The sequence below is a fragment of the Amaranthus tricolor genome, chromosome 9, assembly GCF_026212465.1.
Source record: "Amaranthus tricolor cultivar Red isolate AtriRed21 chromosome 9, ASM2621246v1, whole genome shotgun sequence".
Classification (NCBI taxonomy): domain Eukaryota; kingdom Viridiplantae; phylum Streptophyta; class Magnoliopsida; order Caryophyllales; family Amaranthaceae; genus Amaranthus; species Amaranthus tricolor.
Window position 1 is genome coordinate 17,443,378 of NC_080055.1, and position 24,897 is coordinate 17,468,274.

At 35.3% G+C, this 24,897-nt stretch overlaps 2 protein-coding genes across 2 annotated transcripts; one reads left to right on the forward strand and one right to left on the reverse strand.

The window, feature by feature from the left end:
- The first annotated feature begins 578 nt into the window (after positions 1 to 578).
- LOC130823318 (protein yippee-like At3g11230) lies at positions 579 to 5,218 on the forward strand. Its single transcript, XM_057687936.1, has 5 exons — positions 579 to 736; positions 3,544 to 3,587; positions 4,087 to 4,195; positions 4,546 to 4,601; positions 5,167 to 5,218. The coding sequence occupies exons 1-5, from the start codon at positions 641 to 643 to the stop codon at positions 5,216 to 5,218; spliced, it is 357 nt and encodes a 118-aa protein (XP_057543919.1). The 5' UTR covers positions 579 to 640.
- Positions 5,219 to 6,813: 1,595 nt separating this feature from the next.
- Positions 6,814 to 9,162, reverse strand: LOC130823319 (uncharacterized). Its single transcript, XM_057687937.1, has 4 exons — positions 8,277 to 9,162; positions 7,894 to 8,117; positions 7,350 to 7,764; positions 6,814 to 7,301 (listed from the first exon to the last, which is right to left on the reverse strand). Exons 1-4 carry the CDS (start codon positions 9,160 to 9,162, stop codon positions 6,814 to 6,816), a joined length of 2,013 nt encoding a protein of 670 aa, XP_057543920.1.
- Between the last annotated feature and the right edge of the window lie 15,735 nt (positions 9,163 to 24,897).

Below are 24,897 nucleotides of genomic sequence, written 5' to 3' on the forward strand. Positions count from 1 at the left end.
TTTTTTGTAATTAAATAACTCGAAAACTATATACGTCAATTATAGTCTAATCAATTGCTTATATTAATTTCATTCATTCAATTATAGCCTACTTATATTATTCTTAATGCTTACTTAACGTATCCTTAATGCCTACTTTCAATATCTTAAGTGTCTACTTACATAATTTTTAAAGCCTATTTACAATATTTTAAAAAAAATATATAATGGGTCGGTAAAATTAGAAATGGTCTCTCATAAGAATTTGTGTTATTGTAAATCGTTAAGCATATTTGAATAGTAGCTAGTCTCTTGAGAGGCCGTCTTTTTGAGAGACGTATTTCAAACTCAGCCCATTAAAAATTAATACATACTCATCATATTTTTAATGCCTATTTACATTATTCTTAATACTTACTTACATTATCCTTAATGTCTACTTATATCAATCTTAATGCCAATTTATAATATTTTAAAAAATAAATAATAGCCCGGTCTATTTAGAGACGATCTATAAAAAAATTGTAGAATTTATGTTTGAATAAAAGGCGTGTATTGCATAGTTTTACTATTTCCTTATAATCTCCTATAATAAAGAAACAACATAACATATACCTGATTTACTTCTTTGTCATTCACTGATTCAGTTGGTTTTGGAAAAATGGGGAGATTGTTTTTGGTTGAATTAAAAGGTCAGATTTACAGTTGCAAAAATTGCCATACGCATCTAGGCTTGGCTGATGATCTTATTTCTACGGTGATTTCTTATATTTTTTCCTTTTTTTTTCAATTTTATTCAAGTTTTAACCTTTTATATGATGAACATTATTCTAAAAATTATAGCCTTATGGGTTGTTATTGTCGTCAAGAATGCAACTTTTTCATCATTTTAATCATGGGTTTTGTTGAATGTGTTTATTGTTTGTGTTGGCTTGGTATTTGATTGATGATAGATGGGAAATTCCTTTTTTATAAATTAGTCATTATTTGGGAATTTAAGAATTTCGTTGTTTGAATTTTGTGATCATCAAACTGGTTTATATATTGTTGTCAATTTTTGTCATTTTTATTGGGTTTGCCGTGGTAATTGTAGAAATTAATTATAAGAATCTAGGTTTGAGGTTTAAGCTTGAATCATTTAATTTTTTTATTGTCAAAGTAGAGGAAAAAAACACCACTATAAATACAAATATAGAAGCTAAAATTGTAGAAACAAAATAACATAATATCTTAATTTTCTAAAAACTAAAGACGTAATATTCTTGAATAAAATCAAAAATAAAATCAAAATATTTTGTTTTCTTATTTCCTACATTCTCCCTCAAGTTTGATCTTGAGATGACTGAAACCAAACTTACCTTGAAAATTTCTTGTAGCCAAGAACGAGAAAGCTAACTCCCCCTGAGAACCAATCCAGCATTATCCAAGTAGTACAAGTTGCCACTTTCAGAACCATAACAAATAATCTTCAGGGTTGGGCATCCTGCACAACACAATCATGGGCGGTCATGAAAATAGTACAATTAAGTTCTTTTGTGAGATGGCTAATGGATAATAATTTATACGGTAAATTTAGAATCACAAGGGCATTGTTTAATTTAAGATACGATGAAATGGTAATGGGGCCTTCACGATCCATACGGACACTATCACCATTAGCAATTTTAATATGAGTATGGGTAGTGGGATCAATGAATAAAATATCACGAGAATCAAAGGTCATAGTATGGGTTGCCCCGCAATCAAATTGAGTAAAAACCAATGCCACATCGCATCCTATCATATAGCATCGCATCAGATGCATTATAAAGATTTTCAAAACAAACGTACAGATATTTCTCGTGTTGTAAAGGTGCAAAAATCCCCGCATTAGGTTATATCAAGGAATATCTTATGATTTATCCCATATTACGTGTTACGATAACTGCATTAGCACCACTGTTCGGTTACCACTAACTTCATCGCATTTTTACACTAGATCAGGGTAACACTTGACATTTTTTTTTCTTCATTAAAGATCCATAAAAAAAATGATGTAAAGAAAATGGAGTCAGATATTCTCGGTTTTATCTAGTGTTTTGATATATAAATTAATTTGAATCTTTCTCTCCTATTACAAAGTACCTTGCATTGTCTGCTAAACAGTTAAGAAAGAAAGATGGAGTTAGACCTCCCTAGCTTTCAGAGGCTTTCAGCACCGATTATGCTGTTGGAAATACTTTACATATGAGACAAGATTCTACGTCGATAAAATAGTGGGTTCTGGACTTGCAGATGTATTGAGTAAGCTCATCATTTTGCTACGCTCTTGACCCGTAGATTTGTGGGCCCGAGCCTATGGGTATCTCGTGTCCATACGAGTACGATTATGTGACCAAATTGTCACTACCTAATAATGCATCTCCTGTTACATATGTTCTTAAAAAATTCCTGTGCTGCTATGCTCTCTTTCTCCAGATCAGTATTCAATAGGTATGCATTTGTTCTTATAGTATAATATGGAGAACGCCACTGAAGGAAGGAGCTTCATTTAATTATATTCTATCTGCTCACAAGATGGTTGTAGACTTCTAGCTGCGTATTAGTTGTATTTGTAGCTCCTTGGTTCTTGGTTCCCTTAACTGTACTACTTTCTTTGGTATCATCTACTGTATAGATCTCAATTGATTTTATTTTGGAAAACTTATCTGAAAATAATTTAACTTTTCACTCATCCGTCGTGAATAATCACAATTTTAAATTATTATCTAATAATCTAATCTTTGCTACGTATATGCTTTTAGTATATCCAGTGATTTTTGAACCATAGTATCACCCTTGAACCACCACAGCCCCATTCCTTCGCTCCCACATCAAAAATGCTGAGAGCAAATCACATAAAAGATAAAATAATCAAAAAATAATCATCAGATAAGATTATTCATGGCAGATAAGTGAAAAATTAGATTATTTTTGTCAATTTTTCCATTTTTTTCATATGTACAATCTTCGTCCTATAGAGGAGTCCACAGCTTTGCGAATAAAGATTTTCTTTATATATTTGTTATCAATGACAAATAATGTCTCCCTCCTATCAACTCCTTTCCACATTTATATAAGACGAATTTCACTGAGGCGCTTGTGGATGGGAACCATTTTTATGAGCATGGTTTTGTAAGAATCTGTAATGAAATGGATTTAAGGCTATTATAAAGTTATGAGATTTTGTTTCATATTGGTTGTATTGGCAACTAATGTTGAGTTTATAGAGTAAATGAGCTTTCTCCCCAACTAGACTAATCTTTAGGGTGAGTTGTCTCATTTGTTCAATTACAAACAGAGATTGAAAAATTTGAATAAATATATGTTTTTTATTAATAAACTTAATCTATTTCTTTTATTGATAAACTTTTTCATATAAGGGAGAAACAGAAAACTTTATGCAATCGATCACCTTGGGCACCCTCAGTACCCCTGCTTACAGAATCATATACAAAATGGTTTTCCTTTCTTTATCATGTTCATGCATGAATCTCATTTCTTTTGTTGGTTGAAGACATAGTAAATGTGTTTCTTTTGCTTCAGTCATTCCACATCATACATGGCACGGTTTATCTTTTTGATAAAATGTGTGTACATATTTTTTAAACCTATGTTTTATTTGATTTCTTGTATAGTACTCCCTTTAATTTAGAATAAATATTTTATTTGGAATTTGTGTAAATATTAAAAAAAGAAATTACAATAAAAAGGTGTTTACATCTATAAATTAAAAGAGGGGCCATAATAAAATGATATCCACATGTATAAATCCACCAAAAAAAATATTCAAATGTACAAATTAAACAGGTACCACAACAAAAAATGAGTCCACATGTATCTAAAATCATTACTTAAAATGGAAATATGAAAATTCGAATGAACTGATTGTTAGAGTATATAATATATTCTGAGGTCTTAATTATAAGTTTAAGTTTTTAGTTGAGTTGATTCTTTAAAATGATATTAGAAGTCAACATGACAAGAGAGATATTTTCTGTCAATTGAAAGGAGCATAAATTATTTCAGTTCGTGTAGTTGTTTTCTAACTTTGGTGGGAATGGGCTTGTTGAAAACAAAATGATCCAGCGTGAATATAAGTGTTAGTGAGAAAGAGGATCGGGTGCTGATGACAGAAATGCGTAGAGCGGTTGAAATTTTCTGTGTTAAATGTGGCTCAGCTGTCGGATGGAAATATGTAAACTAAACTTCCCTCTATCCATCCTTTTTTCTTACTACTTAGTCTTGAGACTGTCCATCTTATTATGAGATGGATTCATATATTAGCCTATTTTTTTAATTGATTCTTTAAGATCTTAATTGATTGTTTTAAGGTTATACGTAATCACTCTAAAACTATATAAAATTTACTATTTTAAAATTATAAGTGATTACTTTAACGTTATAAGTAATCAGTTCTAGACAGAAAGTACATATTGGCCGGGCCAATAAAAATGGTCTCAAATGTGACCATCTCATTTAAGATTTAGTGTTTTCTTTTTTCTTAGCCACTTTATTTCATCCTTGAATTAATACTACTTATTGCAGAAGTTGGCACTCCATAAGAAACATAAGTACATTGAAGGAAAAGTCATATTGGAAAGGTATGTACTTTGTATATCCTTTCATTGACTAAATCATAGTGTAGTTGCAATCATGTAGTGTTGATATTGTATTACAACAAGTCGATCGCTAATAATGCTAAACTTTAATCTCAAATGATTGGATAAAATCGACTACATAAACTAATATTATAAGCAATATTATTTCTTTTTCCATTTCAATTTAAATACATGTGTGAGATCCTCGTCTCTGCGACCTAGACATAACACTTCATTTGCTTCATTTTGGGACATATTATGAAAATGTTTAGTAAATTATCGAGTTGGATGGTTGGACATTTACCTTTAACCCTGTATTTTAAGAATGAGATTACACAATATTTTTAAATATGTATTTTAAAGCATGATCAAAACAAAATTTAATTTTTGCATTACATCGATAAAGCATGAGATAGAATGATGTATAAAAAAAAATAAAAAAAATAAAAAAAAAACTCTACTAACTCGTTAGCCATTACAGTAACTGTGCACTTGATTGTGTAATTGATTAACCCGGAAAAGCCAATCATGAATGAGTTAGGGGTCGTAAATTTTTTGGTGTGTTCAGTGGGTTGCAAGTGGTTCATGATTTTTGGTTTGACAACAAGTTTTATTCTTGATGATTTCTGGCTTATTTCATTCAACTGTAATGGTGATAATTTATACATGAGTTTTTGAATAACTACTTCTAGAAAAATAACTGCCATATTGCAACTGCTCCTAGAAAATAACTGTCATATTAAGTAACTGTAATACATATTCTAATACTCCCCCTCAAGTTGGGTCATAGGGTCACCAACAACCAACTTGCATAAAACTTCTTCAAAGAACTGAGTTCCAACTGCCTTCGTAAGATTGTCAGCTAGCTGATCTTTTGATTTTACGTGTGGAAGCTTGATTACTTGAGCTTCTAATTTTTCCTTTATGAAATGTCTGTCCACTTCTACATGTTTTGTGCGATCATGTTGAACTGGGTTTTCTGAGATGTTGATAGCCGCTTGATTATCACAGTATAACTCACAACTCCTTGTAGGGGTGAATCCCAGTTCGCTCAGTAACTTTCTCAACCATAGGACTTCTGTGATTCCCTTGGCTACGCCTCTGAATTCAGCTTCTGCACTGGACATAGCAACCACCTTTTGTTTCTTACTCCTCCATGTGACTAGATTTCCTCCCACTAAAGTAAAGTAGCCTGATGTTGACTTCCTATCATCTCTATCTCCGGTCCAGTCTGCATCTGTATATGCCACAAGATCAAGGTGACCATTTTTCTGATAAACGACTCCCTTTCCAGGGCATCCTTTGAGGTACCTGAGAATCCTATAAACTGCGTTCATATGCTGAACCTGTGGTTTGTGCATAAATCGGCTGACTACTCCTACTGCATATGCAATATCAGGCCTTGTGTGAGCTAGGTAGATTAATTTCCTTACCATGCGTTGGTATTGCCCGTAGTCCATGGTTCATCATCATTGGTGTCTCAATGGGCTTGCAGTCTAGCATCCCTGTTTCAGCTAACAGGTCTAATACATACTTCCTTTGGGATATGAAAATTCCTTTGTTTGATCTAAGAACTTCAATCCCTAGAAAGTATTTTAGTTTAACAAGGTCTTTCATCTCAAATTCTTGGAATAGTTTTTCCTTTAAATTGACAATTTCCTCTCAGTCATCCCCGGTAATGATCATGTCATCAACATAGATTATCAAGCATGTTATTTTCCTTCCTCTTCGTCTGAGAAACAAGGTGTAGTCCAAATTACTTTGTCTGTAACAGAATCTCTTCATTGCAGATGTAAACCTTCCAAACCATGCTCTAGGAGACTGTTTCAATCCATACAAAGCCTTCCTCAATCGGCACCCCTCATTTTCTGAGAACCCTGATGTACACTTTTTCATTTAGTTCCCCATGAAGAAAATCCTTTTTTACATCAAACTGATGAAGGGGCCAATCCAAGTTTGCTGCAATGCTGAACAGAACTCGAATTGTATCAAGTTTAGCAACTGGAGAGAAGGTTTTTGAATAATTAACTCCATACGTCTGAGTGTATCCTTTTGCCACGAGCCGAGCTTTGTATCTTTTAATCGTACCATCTGATTTATATTTGATTGTGAACACCCATTTACATCCTACTACCTTCTTTTTATTCGGTAAGGTTCATTTTTCCCATGTGCCATTCTTCTTGAGAGCATTAATCTCTTCCTCCATAGCTTTTCTCTAGTGGGCAGAAGTTAGGGGTTCTTCGCCTGTGGTTGGGCTTTTGGTTGCATCTAGGGCTGCCTTAAATGCTAAGGCACTCTGTGACAAATTTCCTGTGTCAGGCTTTTTAATGGGATATCTCGAACGTTTTGCTTCGTACACAGGATCATATCTCCTTGGAGGAACTCCTCGCGTGGAACGAGGAGGTAACATATATGATTCACCATCAGCACCTTGACTGTCATGATTCCCTGTTTCTACTGTATCTGTGACACCTTCCTCATTCAAATCATCAACAATCACATTATCATTGTTAGTTGCATCTGGGGCAGTATTATCAAGATTTGTATGACTCACCTGATGATCAAACAGGATTGGTAGTGGCAAAGGAGTGGACAAAACGTCTTGGTGAGGTAACTCTGTAGCATTGTCTACTTGATCTTTTGGGTCTAGGTTGGACAAACGCGGACTGACTAACCATCTGAGATTGTCACTATGCTTCTCCCCTTGACATCGAAGATGGTGGTACTAGTATTCACTCTCGATGAACTCACAGTCCATGGTGGTATAGACCTTTCTAGTTAAGGGATCATAACATCGATAACCCTTTTGATTCCTACCATACTTAATAAGAACACATTTGACCACTCTTGGTTCAAGTTTATTTCGTACCCTAGCTGGACAATGAACAAAGACTATGCACCCAAATATACGAGGATGTAGAGTATGTGAGGAAGATACAGAAAAATGGGTTTGGAGGGTGGCTTGGGGTGTTTGGTATTGAAGGCTCTTTGTGGGAAGTCTATTGGTAAGGTAGTTGGCAGTGGCGATGGCTTCAGGCCAAAGATAAGTGGGAGCATGGGAATCAAGCATAAGAGCACGGGTCATCTCAAGGAGTGTGCGATTTTTTCGTTTTGCCACTCCATTTTGTTGGGGTGTATTAGGAAACGAGGTCTGGTGTATAAGGCCCTTTTGTTTAAAGAATTGTTGCATGTTAGAGTTAATATATTCTCTACCATTATCAGTTCAAAACATGCGGGGTCGGGTTTGGAATTGGGTACATATCATATTATAGAATTCAACAAACACATGAAATACTTTTGATTTCTGTTTAAGGAAATAAATCCAACTCATTCGGGTACAATCATCAATAAATGTAACAAAGTATGAATAACCATGTAATCCTGTGACGGGAGCGGGACCCCACACATCAGAATGAATCAGCATAAAAGGCATATCGGCTTTATTCAAACTAGTAAAATATGAGTGTTTGTGACTCTTTGCAAGAATACAACTTTCACACTTAAATTCAGTTTTTAACCCTACAAAATTAGGAAAAAGTTTTACTAAATACCCTGCTGACGGATGTCCCAAACGTCGATGCCACGTCCATAGTTGTCTTTCCTCTGACCCGCGAACAAGAACAGGTTTGCCCTTTTGTGTCTCCTTTTCCAAATATTATAGTCCACCTCGCTCAATACCATGCCCAATAACCTTCCCTGTCTGAGCATCCTGCACAACACAACATCCGGGTTTTATGAGAACAGTACAACCAAGATCTCTAGTAAGTTGGCTAACTGACAATAATTTATGTGACAAGTCAGGGACGAATAAAAATATTTTTAAAGTGAGATTTTTAGTGAAAGAAATAGTTCCAGCTCCGCTCACTTTAATCCCTTCCCCATTAGCCGTTTTAATGATGTCTTTCGTAGGTAGGTCAAGAGTCAAAAAATCGTTCGGGTCATATGACATAGTATCGGTGGCACCACAATCAAATATCCAACCCCCTTCAAAGTAAGATGAAGTATTAAAGGAGGACGAAAGATTTTGGGACGGGAGAAAGGAGGCACGTGACACACGTGACCCCCTTTCCCATTTTAGGGGCCTTTCCCATTTAAAGGGTTTAGGGGTCTCTCCCTCTGCCTCACCCTCTCCCCTTAACCCTACTGTGAAGGCGCCGTTTGTGAGGGAGTCTCCTTCTCTCCTTCTGGTACCTTCTTCTTCGTTGCCTTCTCTGATTTTGGTACCTGATACGTTCATGGCTTCTCCTTCCTCCATGGATGTGGGTGCTTCTGTACTCCATCCTACCGCTGCTTTTCCGGTCCAATTTTGATCTAAAAAACGTGCCGGTTTTCTTTTCCCCTTTTTCTTAGCATCCGACCACCATTCCGGGTAACCTACGAGTTTAAAACACTCATTTCTCGTATGTCTTGTACCGCCGCAGTAGGTGCATTTGAGGTGAGCTTTATCATCATCCCTTCGGTAAGTTCTTCCTTTGGCCGTGAAAACCCCACCGGTGCTCAGTGATTCCAGATCTGATGAGGGCTTCGTCTTCATGATTCCCCGTCTCAGTATTTTTCTCCTCATACTTGCATACTGTAGGAAGAGGGTCTAAGAGGAGGAGATCTCTTCTATCCTTGTCAAATGTTTCATTGATTCCCGCTAAAAATTGGTATAATCTTTTTTGTTGAGTTATTTGATTATAGATGATGATGTCGCATGGATCCTTCATAGGATTTGGTTGTCTTCGGTCAATTTCTTTTCATAGAACAATTAACTTGCTGTAGTATGTTTCGATGGGGTTTGTTCCTTGTTGGATTTTGTTGGTTTTGACTGTTAAATCGAATATTTGCAGGCCGTCTCTCCCACTACTGTACAATGTCTCAATCCCTTGCCACAACGTTTTGGCTGTCGGGAAATCAAGATACTGATTTACTAGGTCAGACTCTATATTCTCCAAAATCCATGAGATAACGATCGAGTCGCTTCTAATCCATTGGTTGTACGCTAGGTCATATGTGGATGGAGGGTCGTCGATGATGTGATTGAGACGATCTCAACCACTAATGGCTAAGTGCATCAGCCTGGACCATTTTGTGTAATTCTGGTTCATTAATTTCTCTGAGATTTGGAGGGTATGGGTGTTGGTTACGGTTTCGGTAGGTGGTTTGTTGGAGTTTAACTATTTAAACAGTTGTAACAACTGTCCCATTGTGACCGGTTGATCTGGTGCTATGACGGTTCTTGTTTCGTCTTCCATTGTTAGAATTTAGGTAGGTTAATTGGTATATGATGAAGCTGCAAAAACGATTCAGAATCGTTGCTGCTCTAATACCATGATTTTTGGTTTAACAAGTTTTGTTCTTGATGATTTCTGGCTTATTTCATTCAACTATAATGGTGATAATTTATACATGAGTTTTGAATAACTGCTCATAGAAAAATAACTGTCATATTACAACTGCTCCTAGAAAATAACTGTCATATTAAGTAGCTGTAATACATATTCAAACAGTTCAATTGTGTTTTAATGCATTTAATAATCAACATATGTTGTATTTTATTGTCTGCGTGATATATTAAAAGTAAAATGCATCTCACATTCACGATATGGAATTTACATTTATGCTCAATTTGTTGGAAATACTTCACATGTGATATCAATAAAATAGTGGGTAGTCAACTTGTATATATATTGAATGAACTAATCCTTCTATTACCATATAGTTTTGGGGATTAATAAACCTCACCTAGTGTATAAGCAAGTCAACGCTCTTGACCTGTGAGTTTGTGGCCCCAAGCCCACGGGTATCCCATGACCTCTCAAAATTTGTAAATTTTTTAATGGCAACCCCAGGCACCCACGTAGGTCCACCATTGACCTTGACTAACATTGGTTTTGTGCACAATCGTATAGGGCTACTGAATGTGAAGAAATGACAATGATACAATTAATGGGTTTTTGTTTCATACAATTACATTTTATTTCTAGTTAACAGATACAAGCTTTGATATAATGGATCTGATAATTTGAGAAAGCTTGAAACTTATTGTCATTTTAACAGTTTAAATCAATACTAAACCATTATCAGCTATACATATAATATAGTTGACCAACATCTTGATTTATACATAACTGTTCACTCCTTTTTACTTAATCTTTAGTTCCTTTCTCTAAACAACTAATTTCCTCGAGTCAAAACTTGAGCATTGGAAGCGCATTTATTTATAAATAATGCAACTTCATCACGAAGAGGTTAAGGAATCAAGACATTTAGCTTAGCTTTAAACCGATTTTAGTAGGAAAATAACGATAAATTCTTTAGTTGGTATTTACCGACAAATTTCTTACAAGCAATTAGAATGCTGTAAATTTCCTGTGAGATGGACGTATATGTGTAACCATTTACAACTCCAGCCTATGATATTGAAGTTGCCATTTTGAAGATTGAATTGGAAATTTTGGACCTTAAAATAGACATTTTAAGTCTTAGATTTAACAAACTTTAAACCATTGAAATAGACATTCTAAGTCTTGAAATAGATATTTTACAGTTGGAGTAGGTAAGTAAAATATAAAATTAAGGGTTAGAATAGGTTTTAATAGTTAAAAGTAGCATTTCAAGTAGTGAACTAGGTGTATTAAGGGTTGAAGTCGATAGATAAATAATTTAAATTAAGCCTCAAGAGAAGGGAGATTTAGGCTTAGAGTAGGAGTTTTAAGTACTCTCTCCATTTCTTTTTGTCTGTCCACTTTAAGTTGTTCCTTTTTGAATTATATATTAAAGATAAAATATATTCATGTGGGATTCTGTTAGATTCATTTTGATGCAAAATTTTTCAATATATAATTTCTATAATTTTTTATGAGGCATACTTAAAGATATTAAAGCTCAAGGTTTGATTTGAAAAACGTGTAAAAAGTAAAGTGGACAAACAAAAAGGAACAGATAAAATATTATATTTTGGCTTTTTAAGTCTTAAAATGGGTGTTTTAAGGCTTGAATTCGACAAGTATAAATGTTTTTGGTCGCACACGTGAAGGGGTCGCATACAAGTTTTTGTGATTAGTATGTTGGCATTTTTCTACAAGAAACCTACAACATTAATTCTTCTAGGAATTTTCTTAGAAACCCTATAAATGAGAAGGATAAGAAGGATTTTTTGTTATTCACTATACATACAAAAAAGAATACTATATTATAAATTAAGAACATTCTTCAGATTTATGACACAGTATCTTTTTTGTGTAAGATAATGACTTTTACAATTAAGTATTTTTAGATCGATCGTGATCTTAGATTTTTTTTATCCTATTCAAATTAAGGGTATAGAATGCTTTTTATTCTTCTCATTTTGAACACCCTTCTTATTGGATCCCTCCTATATATATATATATATATATATATATATATATATATATATATATATATATATATATATATATATATATATATATATATATATATATATATATATATATATATATATATATATATATATATATATATATATATATATATATATATATATATATACTACGAAACACGGACACGCCTGGCATGTGACGTGTCGCGTGTCCGACACGTGTCGGACACAGACACGCGACGGACACGCGAAAATCCGTGTCCGACACGCCAAATGAAGTGTCCAATTTTTTAATATTTTTTCGGACACGCGGACACGGCTAGGACACGCGACGGACACGTCAAGGGACACGTGTCTTTTTAAAAAAAAAAAATTGAAAAAACTGAAAAAAAAAGTAATAAACTCCTCTGACCTCTCACTTACTCTCATCTCAAATCTCACTTTCATTTACTGGACTCACGCATTCCATTTTTCCATTTCCCTCCCTCTCAAATCTCAATTCCCTCTCACTCCTCTAACCATAAAAATTCTACGGCTGCTCCTCCACCACGCCACCGCCACCGACGGCTTCACTGAGTGGTGCTGTGGTCTGCTCCTCCCTCAAATACTCGACGGCTACACAGCGCTTCCCTAAAAATCGATTTTTTTGATTTTGTTTCAGGTATTTTCAATCTTTATCCTAAATCCTAATATTAATCTTGTTCTAATCTTTAATCTTAGTGTTAATCTTAAATTTATAATCTTGTTGAGTTGTTGTTTTAACATTTATTTTTACTTTGATGGAATTTGATTACTGAAATTTGATTTAGGACTGTGATGGATTTAGGACTGTATTGTATTAACGTATTGTATTGTATTGGTCTATTAACGTATTGTATTGTATTGTATTGTGATGAATTTGATTTAGGACTGTGATGAATTTGATTACTGGAATCCTAATATTAACGTATTGTATGTTGTATTGTATTGTATTGTATTGTAAATTAAGATGTTACTGTGATGGATATTTGATTTCAATTTGATTACTGTGATGGACTGTGATGGAATTTGATTACTGGTATTGTATTGTATTGGTTGTGGTTGTTTATAAATTTTGATGGAATTACTGTGATGGAATTTGATTACTGGAATTTGATGGAATTTATAAATCTTTAATTTTGGCTGTTTATAAACCTATTTATTTGGTTTTCTTTGATTTGGTTTGTATGACTATTTTTAAATACTCCTGTTGTTTATTTGGTACTTATTTGAATGTTATGTGAGTTTTAAATTTTTAAAGTGTTTATTTACAAATATCAAATGAAAGATTGTAAAATTATTTTTAATTTGATATATTTATTATATTACCATTTACGTGTCCCCGTGTCCGCCATTTTTAAGTTGGCGTTTTCCCGTACCCGTGTCCGTGTCCGTGTCCGTTTTAGTGCAACCTAGTATGTATATATATATATATATATATATATATATATATATATATATATATATATATATATATATATATATATATATATATATATATATATATATATTGCGAACTATTAATTAATTATTGATGTAATTTAATTATAGATTATTTCAATTGCTAGTATTATAAAATAATAGAAATGGCAAATATAAAGATAATCGTAGGTTTGGACAATGAAGGATTTGTTTTCTAATAGATGTTGGATTGACAAAAGACTTATAGATGGGGCATATAATATAAAATTCATACAAAGGTAGAATTTTTTTTACTTTTTTAAGTAATAATAGTTCAAGATCAGATATTAGATATCTTTGTAAGAAGTGCAAAAATCGTGTTGTTACAAATATAGATGAAATAATAAGTATTTAATTATGAAAAGTTTTGTTGATAATTATAACAATAGGAGGTGTGACGAAACTTTGTTAAGGGAATCAAGTTTAGGGGTCATGGATGAACAAGTGCAATTCAATCCTTATCTATTAAACTCTGATTGAAACAAGTGTAGTTCAATCCCTTTCTTTTTGATTGTAATTTTTGAATTCTAAATTTTACGTAATTTATTTAGTTATTTTACATTAATTTATACAATTTGTAGGTACTTACGACATGTAAATTTAATGTCCAAAACAAGGTTATTGTTGAAGCGTCAATTTTCAATGTCTATCTGACCAAGAAAGCATTAAACTCTGTGTCTCATTTAGTAAAATGTACACTTGCCTAATAAATCAATCCCATCCTAAAATGTCATGAAAACAGATCCAGTCAGTAGTTGCAAATGAATTTCCTAACGTTTTTTCAAAACATACATACATTTTAAGTTCTCTCTTAGCCTTTGAATTATTAGTGATTTGACATAAATGACTAATAGTTTACGTTATTCAATGTTACAGTTGGACATCTTCATGTTGTTAATGGACAAACACTAAAGGATTTTTGTTACAATTCCACTTAAATGTTTAAAGAGCTACGATGTGTTATATCAACAACTATAAGTTTCGCACATCTGCTAATGCTTCTCAAAAAGCCACTAACAACAGTGGAGTGTACGAAGAATACGTCGAAGAGCATACATATGAGACTCTATGTGACTATCCATATAAAATATCAGGTCTAATGAAGGTAATATATTGCAGATTAGTAATAAGACTACGACTAGAAGATGGATCATCATATAAATGGGTGGAGGGTGCGCTAAGCTTGGTTTTGGTGTCTACGGGTATTGGAAAGGATTTTGTTAAATTAGGCTGGACTTATTGTGAATGCCAGCATATTAACGGGGGGACACAAGTGCACACACTTCATAAGCCAAGGAGATATATACCATCCCAAAACCATATGGCAATGAGAAGAAGGTTTCTAATAGCTTATAAAGCGTGCACACCATTTTCAATTTATCGATGTGGGATAACTCATCCCAACAGATTTACATAATAATATACCAACTCAAACAAGAATTTTAGAGGCATATTTAGACTGTGATTAGAATAAACCACTAGAGTATCTGGTAACAGAAATACCCAAGAAGTCACTTAACGGACCAAAATCCTTCATAACAACTTAAGAACTTAGCATCTAAACGATAGATTGTTGGAGAGATGTACTAAAAACAGTGAGAATGATGTCATCCACATATAAGAGAAGATAAGCGATGTAATAGCCACATTTATAAATGAACAAAGAGTTATCACAAGTGTTACGTACAAAAGCAACAGTAAATATGTAAGAAGCAAAATGATTATACCATGCACGGGGTGCTTGTTTAAGTCCATACAAAGACTTTATAGCTTGTATATTGGAAGGATGAAGAGGATCATGAGAACACATAGATTGATGCATGTAGACAATTTTATTAATATACTTATGAAGAAAGGCGTTTTTAACATCAAGTTGATGTATAGGCAAAGCTTTATATCTTTAAGCTGTTTAAGAGTAATTAATCTCATATGTCTGAGTGTACCCCTTGGCCACTAAGCGAGCTTTATATTTTTTAACTATTTCATTTGCTTGATATGTAATAGAAAACACCCATGTCCATCCCACCTTTTTCTTTCCCTTTGTAAAACTTATTTTTTCATGTTTTATTTTTCTACAATGCCATGTATTCAGCTTCTATAACTTTTCTCACTAACCTTCTACATAGGATGTCTGGATTGTTAAGCTTCAAATTTTAGATCATACCTTGTCTGTGAAACACCTATGGTGCTTCCAGGAGGTAACTCATGCATGTCTAGTATCTCAACATTGGATATTGGGTGAAGTTCAGAATTAACAGTTTCATGAGGTTTATGAATTACCTCTTGAGTTGTTGGATGCTCATCCGATGGGATTAGGGTAGGCTGAAGAGGAGATATTATGGTTTCAGTGACAATGTCGTTGATCTTACCTACTTGCTCTTTGGAGTCCAAATCCATCTCAATCGAGTATGTCAACCAGCTTAGCTCATCAATTAAAGTCTCTCTCTGAGGACGAAGTTAGGGTTAATAATAAGAAAATTAAAAAAAATCACAATCCTTAGTGGTATATATCTGGTTTTGGATGGGATCTAAGCAACAATAACCCTTTTGATCAAACCTATAATCAACAAAGACACATTTAACCACCCGAGGTTCTAACTTGTTTCTAGCCTGTTTTAGATAATGTGCATATACTACACAGCCAAAGACACAATGGGTAAGGAACATGTGAACTCAAGGTGTCAAGAAGAATAAGGTAATTTAGGTTTTTGTGGGAAGACGATTAGTCAAATAGGTAGCAGTAGCAATCGCCTCAGGTAGATTCTACTTAGCTACACTAAAAAATACAATTTTTGTTGTATTTTCATGGATGCCAAACATTTGGAAGCACAATAATTCAGCTCCCACTGTGTGGGAACTCTTGACATCAATGGCCCGTTTGGTTGATGGTAATGAAGTAATGGGAATGAAATGTTGTAATGACAATAGTAATGAAGGAATGGATATGAGAATTGGTAATGAAGATTCTTTTGTTTGGTGTGCATGACTAAAGAATGGTAATGGAAGATAATATTCTATTGATTGCATTTGGTTGTTAGTAATAAAAAATTTAATGACTCTTAGTTTCATTATTGTATATTTGTATCTAAAAACATTATTGTATCTAAATTATTCTATCTAATGATTCTTTTTTAATAATAATATTTTTTTTGGATAATTACATACATTACCTTTTTTTTCTTCATTATTTTTTTTCTTCAGCTCGAAACAACATTACCTTATTTTATTAGCACAGTAATACTTCATTACCATTACAGCCTAATACCAGGTTGTTTGATGGTAATAAAAATGGCCCTTTTTGGTAATTTCATTACCTTTTTTTATTACCATTCATTACCATTGAAGGCATCCAAACAACCAAATTTTTTATTACTTAATTTTATTACCATTACCGCCCTCTAATACCATGTACCAAACGGGCCGCAAAGGTAAGCCACTAAGCCCCGAGGTAGATTATTTGAGAACTACCTACTTGAAATATTGTATCGTAGAATTGAACAGTATAACCAACAAATAATCTAATAATATCTGGTGTAGCGTTGAATTTGCAGATTATTTTGTTGTGAAATTAGGAAGGATAGCAACTGCACATCAAGAGTCCAGCTCCACTTCATCAGAAGACAATTGAAGCAACAACAGTAACAATTGATTGAAGTACTATCAGTCTAGTAAAGTGTAAACATCAAACTTAGTTGTTTAAATCTTATATTATAAAATCCAAGGTTTCCTTCTCTTTCTGTGAGGTCATTATATACTGCTCGAGGACCTCTCATCAGGTGTAGGCTTACGCCTAAAACGATAGAAAAGCGTAAAGCAAAACTTTAATATCCAGCTAGAGCAAACACATACACATCAGTAAACAATGAACTTATAACAATTAGAATCATGGAACAAAAGGGATAGGCGATGACATAGCACAACAATAACAAATCTACTCATTTGTCTAAACACTTCTATTTACTCATGATTTCTCTTTCAAACTACTAACCCCTCGAAGTATATTCAAAAGTAGTGGATCTTTTCTTTATTCATGACATAGTGACACGGCCAAGGGCATTATCGGCCACCCGGTGCTTATGGCAAACTATGAGCTCATACCCCCTCCAGCTGACCCTCTTGGGTCCTACTTTCGGAAAAACTAACACACTGGAGTACCAATCCTGTGAAGAGACCACTATATTGGGGTTTGCAAGGCCCGCATGGTAACACCTCGGTCAAGGGGCAGTGTCGGCCACCCGTCGCCAAATGACAAAAGTATGCTCATACCCCCCTTACAGTGATCCTTTCGGATCTCACGTAGGAGACTACTAAATCAACTGGACATAATTCAGTTGAGTGACGCCAACTAATCATAATCAAGGCTCAATAACTAGGGAATCACTTTGATACCACACACAACCATAGTGCGTCCTCTACTATTTAGGAATTTGTTCTCATAGTCTCCTAATGCTTTCATTCGACTTTGAAACGATAGCATAGTTTCCTTTCTGGCGCTCTATAATTCTAATACGATGCATATAATCATGAAATATTGATAATAATTTGAAACGATGGATATGATAGTTATTTACTACGTGTACGTACCTGTAAGCGTCACTGCACAACAAAAATCACAATAATCACCCAATTAAGGTTTTACCGTCCTCTTATGAACTGGCAACTATACAAGTTTGGAGTAGAACTAATAAGCCTATTTGTCTCCACTTAAGAGCATCTAAAGGCTAGAACAAGCTATCATTCACCCATTCCAATTAATTTCCACTTATTGTAATGCATACTAAACCAATTCACATACTCAATTTATACTTAATCATAAGTTATAAAATTAACTCAATAACCCAATAGACTTCCACATTCACTAAACCAACAATCAAATAAGCTTTCACAACAACAAAGTGTATTTTATAACCATTTTTTCAAACCTGTGGGACTCGAGTAATGAAACCATATCACCATGTCATGTCATCAATTAATAACACTTGTACAACAACACTAATACTAATAACCTAAAATAATGTTGATGTTAGTGATAACTTCAAGTTGTGGTATAACTTACAACAACACATAAAATTACTCACAATGACGTATGACATGAAAAAAAACACTTCCTCTAATAATTAGCAACAATAATAACAACAAAATTTTCTTTGTACTTCCACAATGATAAAATTAAACTCTAATAGTTACCACCGTACCACAATTAACTAGCATTAATACTTGATAATATAAATAATAACTATCATCATTTTTATAATACAAGACAATTAACAATCACTTTTAGTGATTGATAATCTCAACTATTTGTGACTACTATTATCACCATTTACATTATAATCTCAAAGTCAAAGCTTGACCATTCAATCAATTAAAAAAAAATTCTTGACAACACGAAAGTAGCACAACTACCATCATCTTCACCCTTAATGCAAATCCTAACTCATCTATGCTCAATTCACCATTTATGTAATTCACCCATAACAATTTTAAAAAGATACAACAAGTATAAAATAATTTAACAAACAAACATGAATTTAACAAAACTTTATAATTAGAGACCATAATTTGTATGGGGAGTGCAGAAAAATGACTTATAAAGGTGAACTAAAAGGGTTTAAAAGACAATGGTGACACGGGAAGGGCGTCGTATGGTGGAGATAGAACGCAGCAGCTGCTGCTGCTGCCAGAGATGGGATGATGCAGCGGCTGGCGGAGGTTGAACGGAGCTGCTGCAGCAGCAGGGCGCGGTGGCAGGCTGGATTTGCTTGGCTGGTCGGTAATGGCGCAGCAGGCCAAGGCAGTGCACAAGAGAAAAAAAGGAGAAGAAAGAAAGAGGAAGAAGGAAAAGGGAAAGGGAAAGGGAGTTATTAGGAAATTAATATCAATTAATTTCCTGACTTATCGTTGTGATTATTGTGCAATATTGTCAGCATATTTCTAGGTTGTTATTTAGGAAAAGATATTTTGTAATTGATCTTCCATATATCTTGCTAATTAGTTGATTGTTTCCATTGTATTTTGTATATAAGGCTGATAGCCGTGTAAATCAATAAATGAAGAAATATCAAATTATTCACATTGATCATATTGATTTAACATGGTATCAAGAGCCTAGGTGTTTGATAATTTCTTATATGTATTATTCATTAATCACGTATAATTGAGAAAGAGTTATCACATAATTTTTTTCATATTTTTTTTTCTCTACAAATTCGTTATCATGCCTGGTGAGGAAGACAAATCTGTACCCAAGGTTGATTTAGTCTATCACTTGGGCTCAAGTGATGGTCCGGGAAATATCATCACTCCTATTCAGCTTCGTGGTGAGAACTACGATGAGTGGGTGAGGGCGATCAAGACCTCGTTGAAGGCCAAACGAAAGTTTGGTTTCGTTGATGGCTCGATTGTGAAGCCTACTGATGTCCAGAAACTAGAGGATTGGGAGGTCGTTCATTCAATGTTGGTCTCTTGGATTACCAATACTCTAGAACCGACTATTCGCTCTACGATTGGTGAATATGATGATGCTAACTTGCCATGGACAAACCTTAAAAAACGCTTTTGTGTTGTCAATGGCACAAGGATTTGTCAATTGAAGCTCTCTTTGGGCTTGTGTAACCAGGAGAAAAATGAACCTGGTACAACATATTTTGGTCCTTTGGCCAAAATTTGGGATGAACTCCACACATATATAACTAATCCGTCGTGTTCTTGTAGGAAATGTTCCTGTAATATTGTTTCCCAAGTGGAAAAATTGCGGGAAAATGACTACGTACATCATTTTTTGATTGGTTTGGATTACAAGTTTGCCTCTATCCGAGGTCAACTTCTTACTCAGGACCCTCTTCCGGGGGTGGACAAATCCTATCAGCAAATTATTCAGGCTGAGAGCCTTAGCTCGACTGATACAGTGGCCTCTAATCGAGACAGCGTCATGGCTTTCAAGGTACAATCTGACCCAAAACTTTCAAAGTTTACTTGTACCTACTGCAATCGTGAGGGGCATGTCAAAGCCTCTTGCTTTCAGCTTCATGGATACCCGGATTGGTGGGGTGATAGGCCTCGAGGAGGCCGTGGTAATGGTCGTGGTAGCACGTCTTCGGCTCGCGGAGGGGGGCGTGCAGCAGGTGCAGCAGGTCGTGGAAAGGGATCAACACCTCCTGCCCGTGCAAACAAGACAGGAGGGTCTGCTGCTCAAGGAACGCAAGGTGCTGCTCCTACTCAGGCTGATGGCTCAGCTCTTGCGGGGGTTTCCGCGGCTCAGGTTCAGCAACTCTTAAACCATCTTAATACTCTCAAGCCAAAACTCCATGGTAAGCAGGGTGTTGATTGGATAATCGACACAGGCGCGTCAAATCATGTAACATATGATGCGTCTCTTTTGATTAATGTGGTCCATGTGTCTCATTATCCGGTAGGTTTACCGGATGGCAAATATGTAAATGCTTCTTTGATGGGTTCGGTGGAATTGGAAGGAGGATTGATTATTAAAAATGTTCTCTATGTTTCAGAATTAAACTGCAATTTAATTTCTGCTTCAAAATTATGTGATGAATCAAATTGTACTATGCAATTCACTAAAAAATTGTGTGTTATACAGGACCTAGCGACGAGGAAGGTGATTAGAGCGGGTGATCGGGTGGAAGGACCTTATTATTTGCGCGGTGTTCCAAGGGTGAAAGCTTTGAAGATTAATCGAAGTCGTTCTACAGAGTTATGGCATCAACGGTTGGGACATCCGTTGGGAAGAGTTCTACAACATCTTCCGTTTGTGAGTGGTTCTGCGAGAGACATTAAAAATAAATCCTGTGATGTTTGTCCTTGTGCTAAACAGCATAGGAATAGTTTTCCAATTAGCAATAGTAAAGCTAGTTGTTTATTTGAATTGGTTCATGTTGATTTATGGGGCCTTACAGGACACCCTCTTTGTGTGGATCTCGTTATTTTTTGACCATTGTCGATGATTTTTCTAGAAGTGTGTGGACGTATTTGTTAAGCAATAAACCGGAAGTTGAATACTTGTTTCTTTCTTTTATTGCTTTGATTAAACGTCAGTTTTCTTGTGACATTAAAAGAGTCAGGAGTGATAATGGAACAGAGTTTAATAATTTGAATGATTATTTTGTGGCTAATGGAATAATATTTGAGTCCTCGTGTGTCGGTACCCCCCAACAAAATGGGCGAGTTGAGAGAAAACACCAACACATATTGAATGTAGCCAGAGCTTTAAGATTTCAGGCAAATTTGCCGCTTCAATTTTGGGGGGCATGTGTTCAAGCCGCTTGTCATTTGATTAACCGTACTCCTTCTAGATTGCTTAAACACAAAACTCCTTTTGAAATTTTCTTCAATAAATCCCCCTCTTATGACCACATCAAAGTTTTCGGATGCCTGTGTTATGCTCATGATCAATGGGGAAAAGGGGATAAATTTGCAAGTCGTAGTAGGAAATGTGTTTTCTTGGGATATCCTTTTGGAAAAAAAAGGGTGGAAAGTTTTTGATGTAGAAACTAAACAACTATTTGTGTCTCGTGATGTGCAATTCTTTGAGCATGAATATCCTTTCATAAATGGTAGTATTGTGACATATAATCCAACTCCGGCTTTGTTTATAGGGGATTGTGTGTTAAGTGATGATGAAGATGAGTGTTATGAGGGTGGACCACGAGTCAGGGGAGCTATTGATGAGGATCAGCAGCCTGCAATGCATGATAATACAGGCTGCTGTGATGGTACCTGTGACACGAGGGAGCCTGCCCAGCCTACTGTCTATCTAGTGGGCGCTGATGGCGAGAAGGCTGTTGTAACACAGCCTGTGGTGAGTGAACCGCAGCTTATTGATGAGCGGGGTGTGGTGCAGCAGCGTGTGGAGCAAGGAGGGAGTGTGGTGCGCGAGCAAGGTGATGCTATGGGAAAGGGAATGCGTACTAAGTATGCCAATGTGAAATATCGTGACTTTGTAACCACTGTACGAAATAATAAAAGTCCATCTCCGCCTCCGGTTATTCCCGTGACAACATTTCCCTCAGGTATGGTCTTTACATTAACACATTTCGTTGATTCTCACAATTTTTCTCAAAAACATAGAAACTATATTGCAGCTATTTCAGCAGGGAATGAGCCAAACAATTTCAAAGAAGCTATGCGGTACGAGGGGTGAAGAAAGACAATGGCAGATGAAATTAAGGCTCTAGAGGAATAGGGTACTTGGGAACATGTTGACTTGCCTCCTGGCAAAAAGGCCCTCGGAAGCAAATGGGTATATAAAGAGAAGTATGACGAGCATGGACACTTGCAAAGATTGAAAGCTCGATTGGTCATTTTTGGTCATCATCAGATTGAAGGCTTGGATTACAATGAGACATTCGCTCTGGTAGCTAAAATGGTAAATGTTCGTACTTTTCTAGTAGTAGCAGCAGTGAAGAACTGAGAGGTTCATCAGATGGACGTGCATAATGCCTTTCTCCATGGAGATCTTGAAGAGGAAGTATATATGAAAATTCCTCCTGGTTTAGAAAATATAAATTCTGGAAAAGTTTGCAGAATGAAAAAGTCCCTGTATGGTTTGAAACAGGCTCCCCGATGTTGGTTTGCCAAGCTCGCAGCAACTTTGAAAAATTATGACTTTAAACAGTCATATTCCGATTATTCACTATTTACTTTGTCGAAAGGTAAAACACAGTTAAATGTGCTGGTATATGTGGATGACTTGATTGTTGTAGGTAATGATAAATCTGCTATGCTCAATTTTAAAAAATATCTGGGGAACTGTTTCAAGATGAAAGACTTGGGTCTTTTGAAATATTTTTTGGGTTTGGAGGTAGCTCGTAGCAAACAGTGATTTTTTTATTTGTCAAAACAAATATGCCATGGACATCATTACAGAAACATGTATGATTGATTTCAAGCCTGCAGATTTCCCACTGGAGCAACATCACAACGTAGCTCTGGCGAGAGGAGATGTGTTGCGAGATGTAGAAAAGTATCGTCGACTAATTGGTCGTTTGATATATTTGTCTGTTACTAGGCCTGACTTGGCATACTCGATCCACATACTATCTCAGTTCATGCAGGCTCCACGAGTGGAACATTGGGAAGCTGCATTGCGTGTTGTTCGGTATTTGAAGAAAAACCCAGGACAAGGTATATTGTTGAGATCGGATAGTGCATTGCAGCTTGAAGGTTGGTACGACTCAGATTGGGCTAGTTGTCCTATTTCCAGATGATCATTAAGTGGTTGGTTTATTCTACTTGGTTTGTCTTCTGTCTCATGGAAAACTAAGAAATAGCATACGGTTTCTCGTTCCTCTGCTGAAGCAGAATATCGTTCGATGGCTGCTTTGACTTGTGAGTTGAAGTGGTTGAAACAACTTTTAGGGGATTTGGGTGTTGAACACAAGAGTGGAATGCATCTTTATTGTGATAGTCAGTCTGCGTTATACATTGCTCAAAATCCAGTGTTTCATGAGAGAACGAAACACATTGAGGCAGATTGTCACTTTATTCGGGACTCGATTACAGATGGTACTATTCAACCTTCATATGTGTCGACTACGGTACAAATAGCTGATATATTCTCTAAGGCCTTGGGAAGAGACAAGTTTGAAATTTTACTTCGCAAGTTGGGCATTTGTAACCCGTATGCTCCAACTTGAGGGGGGGGGTATTAGGAAATTAATATCAATTAATTTCCTGATTTATTGTTGTGATTATTGTGCAATATTGTCAGCATATTTCTAGGTTGTTATTTAGGAAAAGATATTTTGTAATTGATCTTCCATATATCTTGCTAATTAGTTGATTGTTTCCATTGTTTCAATCAATTAAAAAAAAATGCTTGACAACCCGAAAATAGCACAACTACCATCATCTTCACCCTTAATGCAAATCCTAACTCATCTATGCTCAATTAACCATTTATGTAATTCACCCATAACAATTTTAAAAAGATACAACAAGTATAAAATAATTTAACAAAGACAAACATAAATTTAACAAAACTTTATAATTAGAGACCATAATTTGTATGGAGAGTGCAGAAAAATGACTTATAAAGGTGAACTAAAAGGGTTTAAAAGACAATGGTGACACGGCAAGGGCGCGGTATGGTGAAGATAGAACGCAGCAGCAGCTGCTGCTAGAGATGGGATGATGCAGCGGCTGGCGGAGGTTGAATGGAGCTGCTGCAACAGCAGGGCGCGGTGGAAGGCTGGATTTGCTTGGGTGGTCGGTAATGGCGCAGCAGGCCAAGGCAGTTCACATGAGAAAAAAAGGAGAAGAAAGAAAGAGGAAGAAGGAAAAGGGAAAGGGAAAGGGAGTGTGCGGCTCTTTCAAGTGTAACGCAAGGAGTAATCTCACCTAAAATAAAGGCAAAATTATAAGAAACTACCTAATCTATTTATATGCCCTTTTTAAAAAACTACCTTATCTAAATTTTTTTTTGCAAAAAATTACATAATATAATACAAATGTTTGCAA

Excerpts from the sequence above, each read along its gene's own strand:
- LOC130823318 (XM_057687936.1), top strand. The coding sequence starts at position 641 with ATGGGGAGATTGTTTTTGGTTGAATTAAAAGGTCAGATTTACAGTTGC. Across the intron at positions 737-3,543 it reads CTGATGATCTTATTTCTACG|TCATTCCACATCATACATGG; the intron begins GTGATTTCTTAT and ends CTTTTGCTTCAG. Across the intron at positions 3,588-4,086 it reads GTTTATCTTTTTGATAAAAT|CGTGAATATAAGTGTTAGTG; the intron begins GTGTGTACATAT and ends AAAATGATCCAG.
- LOC130823319 (XM_057687937.1), bottom strand. The coding sequence starts at position 9,162 with ATGAGGAGAAAAATACTGAGACGGGGAATCATGAAGACGAAGCCCTCA. Across the intron at positions 8,118-8,276 it reads AGGGAAGGTTATTGGGCATG|GGTTAAAAACTGAATTTAAG; the intron begins GTATTGAGCGAG and ends CTAATTTTGTAG. Across the intron at positions 7,302-7,349 it reads GGTCTATACCACCATGGACT|GGGAGAAGCATAGTGACAAT; the intron begins GTGAGTTCATCG and ends TTCGATGTCAAG.